Source organism: Lolium rigidum, chromosome 2 (assembly GCF_022539505.1).
Source record: "Lolium rigidum isolate FL_2022 chromosome 2, APGP_CSIRO_Lrig_0.1, whole genome shotgun sequence".
NCBI lineage: Eukaryota > Viridiplantae > Streptophyta > Magnoliopsida > Poales > Poaceae > Lolium > Lolium rigidum.
Window position 1 is genome coordinate 139,370,077 of NC_061509.1, and position 4,094 is coordinate 139,374,170.

Genomic DNA, 4,094 nt, shown 5'->3' on the forward strand with positions numbered 1-4,094 from the left:
GGATTTGTGTTGAAAGTGATGATTCCGTGTGACCTTTTCTCTTTTCTAGAAGTGGTGATTCCATGCAAAGCGAGGAAGCACAACTGACAAGGTAGTAAAATGTGTTGCTTTTGTCACAGTGAAGGGAATGTAAAACACTTGTTTTTCTAATGCCAACTTGCACGTTTTATATGGTCAGTCATCCAAGTGGCTTCGACCCCATATCGACCATGTTATGTTGCTAATATTTTGGTTTTTTCTTAAATGACATAGATCACGTGGATAGAATTCTAATACGGGTGGAAGCTGTAGACTTATTATGGTCCCTATGACTATGTAGAATGACATAGTTTTTAATGCTAAAATATGTTCTCCTATGCCGGCTATTTTCCAGTATATTCACTATCTCCGATTGTGGTCTATTCTTTAGAAACCGGAGCACCGCTTCCTATTGACGAATTTATGCTCGTGGTTGAAGTAAGTGATGAAAGGTATTTTTATGCCGCAAGGGTGGCGGCATAGTCTACAGATTGGTCCACCATCGACGTAGAGATTCACCAAAGGGTGATTTCACATGTATCTTCTTCTCATGAGTTCTTATTGTTTTTTTTTTCTTTGTCCCTCTCTGTTTTAGAGGTTGTGTGTATCTTTTATATGCAGAGGCTGGGTGTGGGATCTGTAACTGTGTTACCTTGATGTAAAACGATGAGTATAATAAAATCATCTTTTATTAAAAAATATACAAAAAAATATACAAGGCTACAAGCACTGTGGATGAGCTAGTAGTTCAGCGGCGGCGTCTTCCAGGGGCGGAGCTACAATGTAATGGCCGGTGTCAGTTGACACCCACGCCTAAGACAGATTCCCTTATAGCTGTAGTGCATAAGCAAAAAATAAAAAAAATGACACCGTTGAAGATAGCTGCAAACTTGTGTTACTAGTTGTTTTCACTAGCAACCATTTATCCTTGTCCATCTAAAAAACACCATTTATCATTGCTTCGCCCCTGGTCTTCTGGCTGGCCAAAGCTCGAGGAAAACACTTCTAATCGGGCGACCGATCCCGTCGCCCGATCGGTTGCTCTCGCTCCGCACGCTCACACCGGGCCGATCGCTCGGTTCCGCGTCGCTGCTGGGCCCGTGGCTCGTTGGCTTGCCTGGAATTTGGCCCATTAGCAGTTCGCCCGCATAGCCCATCTCGCGTTCGTCCGTTTGGCCCAGCACTGAACACACATAGAGACCAATTTGCTGGTGCACTGCTTCGCTTCTTTTGCATCTAATTTTTGTTGTATTCATGTGTGACTTTTTGTAAAGATAGTTGGTGTTTTTTGTTGTAATTTAATATGTACCAAATAAATTTAGCTTGACCACTTTGAGTGTTTTGCAAACATATATTTTTTGTTTTAATCGTTTTTGACTTTTGTATTAATAGTTGGTGGATTTTGTTGTAATTCAGTATGTAGCAAATTAATTATTAATTCACCACTTTGCAGTGTTTGCAAATATATAGACTTTTGTTGTAATCGTTCAACACCTTTATAAAAAGAGTTTGTGACTTTTGTTCTAATTCAATCTGTAGCAAATTAAATGTCGCTTGACCACTTTCCATCATTTTGCAAACATATTGATTTTTTTTTTGTAATCGTCTGTGAATTTTTGTAAAAGAAGTTGGTGACTTTTGTTGTAATTCAATATGTAGCAAATCAATATTTTCTTTTCTATTTTTGTAAACATATGGATTTTTGTTGTAATAGACTTCGGTTTTTGTTAATAATTTTTGCTACTTTTGTTGTAAATCGATCTCCAGCAAACAATTTGTTGGTTTAACCACTTTATTGTGACATTATTTTTTTAAAATGTTGTGACTTTTTGTTGTAAAAGAATATATTTTTTTGTATACGGGGTGACTATTTTTATTGTAACACCCTCTACCCTAGGGACAAATCATCACGGTGGCATATAGATTTTTATTGTAATTGTCTACGGCTTTTGTGAATAGTGTTTGCAAGTTTTGTTGTAAATCGATATGCAGAAAAAATTGTTGGTTTAATCACTTTATTGTAACATTATTTTTTGTAGAAATGCCGGGACATTTTATTGTGATAGAATTTTTTTTTGTATACACGGGTGAATTTTTTTGTTGTAATAAGGTAGCATATTTGTTGTAAATATTGAGATGACAGAGTCAAAGTTATACATCATTTTGGTTTAAGAGGAGAACGTAGGACTGCAGGTTGATTTTGCAAGAACTAAGGGGGTTAAATTGCAAGATACCATTTGGTTTTATATGGATAGATTGGGACTGCGGGTTGAGTCTCAGATAATTGAGGGGCAAAATGCAAAACATACACCGCGGTTGATTCTGAGCGTCCGATCGCGAACGTACGGCGCGGAGGACGACCGATTATTAAGCTCCCATCCGTCGCCCGACGCTGAGCGCTCCCCAAAGCTCGAACCCCGCGGACGCAATATTTCACATCGATTTGGATTGGTTCTCACACCCTTTCTATCTTAACTAAGAGTCTAAGATGCCCTGGGTTCCGCCCAGTGGTCTTGTTTATCTAGTACAAGCACTAGCTAGCGGTATATAAGACACCACGACATCGATGATACACATAGTCACAGACATATACAAAAGCTGCATCATATAAGCACTAGCCCTAGCACTACATACTAACTCTGTAACTAAAGATTCGCATACTAACATACCACGACAGCGAAAACCTAGCTAGTCTTTTTTTTTTTTTTTTTTTTTTTGCAAACCGTACCTGCTGTACCTAATCAACCATTCGATCTCATCAGTCGTCAGATCACACAGCCACCGTCTCCAGTCCCTTGCAACGGGGCAGGCATCGACGGGAACACCAAGCTCTGGTGCACCAGCGCCGCAGCAGCCGCGCCGATCATTGGCCCCGCCCAGTACACGGCCTGGTTCTTGAAGTCCCCGCTGACGACCGCCGGCCCGAATGAGCGCGCGGGGTTCATGGACGCGCCGGTGAGCGAGCCCGTGGCCAGCACGCACGCGCCGGTGACGAGCCCGATGACCAGAGACCCCATCGCCGTCGCCGCGGTGCCCCTCCTCCCGCCCGCCCGCGGGTCGCACGCCGCGTGAACTGTGTACACCACCAAGAACGTGGCCATCGCCTCTATGATCCCCGCGCCGAGCCCGGTCATCTCCACGGCTATCCTTGTCGTCGGGACGGCCTACAGATGTCATTTTGGACATCTCGATCTGTCAGATACCAGTAGGTGCATGGTGCAAGTGCTACTGCACGGAATCAGTGCAGTTTAGTTACCTGGCCGGCGGAGATGGCGTGGACGATGAAGCAGGCGAAGGTGGAGCCGAGCAACTGGGATGCCCAGTAGAGGGCGACGGTCGGAAATGGAATGTGGCCGCCGAGGGCGAAGGCGAAGGTGACGGCGGGGTTGACGTGGCCGCCCGAGACATCGGCCGCGATGAACACCGCGGCGAAGAGCGCGAACGCCTGGGCCACGGCGGTGGCCACCAGGGACGAGGCGTTGGACGTGACGTCCGGCGTCAGCATCCCTGCACCAACATCCAAACCGCATGATTTCAGTTGTAGAAACGAGCTGTACTGCGTGTAAAACAGAGGACGTTGGACGGACTGGCAGAGACGGCGGAGCCGACGGTGGCGAACACGAAGAGGAAGGTTGAGATGAACTCGGCGAGGTACGACCGGAGCGCCGGCGCCGAAAAGGAGCGCTGCAAGTGAGCACTGAGGTTGGATGCCATGGTCGTATCTCGTATGATCGTCTTCAGCAATTGGAAAATGGAGGAGCAACTGCAGAGAAATACAGTTTCGGGCGCGCCTCTGACTCTCTGAGAAACATTTGAAAGAAGAGAGGAGGATGCGGTTTGCAGGAAAGAAGCGCAACGGTAAATAAAACGTGTTATTTTGCAGTTAATACAAGGTCCGCCTTGCAGTTTCTGCGAAGAAAAAGAACGAACTGCAAAATACTCCGTAGAACGTTTTTTCTTCCTTTCAAATTTCAAACGAGGACAGCAGAACCTGTTTACATGGATTTTTTTGAATCAAAAGGGAAACGACACCATTCTTACACAACCTTGATCACATCACGGGAGGAAGAGCAAGC

The 4,094-nt window shown here is 44.9% G+C and overlaps 1 protein-coding gene across 1 annotated transcript; it reads right to left on the bottom strand.

Moving 5' to 3' along the window:
• Nucleotides 1-2,783: 2,783 nt before the first annotated feature.
• LOC124690164 (probable aquaporin TIP5-1) lies at nucleotides 2,784-3,732 on the bottom strand. The gene is made up of 3 exons (XM_047223590.1): nucleotides 3,606-3,732; nucleotides 3,275-3,525; nucleotides 2,784-3,182 (listed from the first exon to the last, which is right to left on the bottom strand). Exons 1-3 carry the CDS (start codon nucleotides 3,730-3,732, stop codon nucleotides 2,784-2,786), a joined length of 777 nt encoding a protein of 258 aa, XP_047079546.1.
• Between the last annotated feature and the right edge of the window lie 362 nt (nucleotides 3,733-4,094).

Bases quoted from the DNA above. Each gene is read 5' to 3' on its own strand.
- LOC124690164 (XM_047223590.1), bottom strand. From the start codon at position 3,732: ATGGCATCCAACCTCAGTGCTCACTTGCAGCGCTCCTTTTCGGCGCCG. The intron at 3,526-3,605 runs GTCCGTCCAACG...ATGTTGGTGCAG, and splicing joins CGGCTCCGCCGTCTCTGCCA to GGATGCTGACGCCGGACGTC. The intron at 3,183-3,274 runs GTAACTAAACTG...TGACATCTGTAG, and splicing joins ACGCCATCTCCGCCGGCCAG to GCCGTCCCGACGACAAGGAT.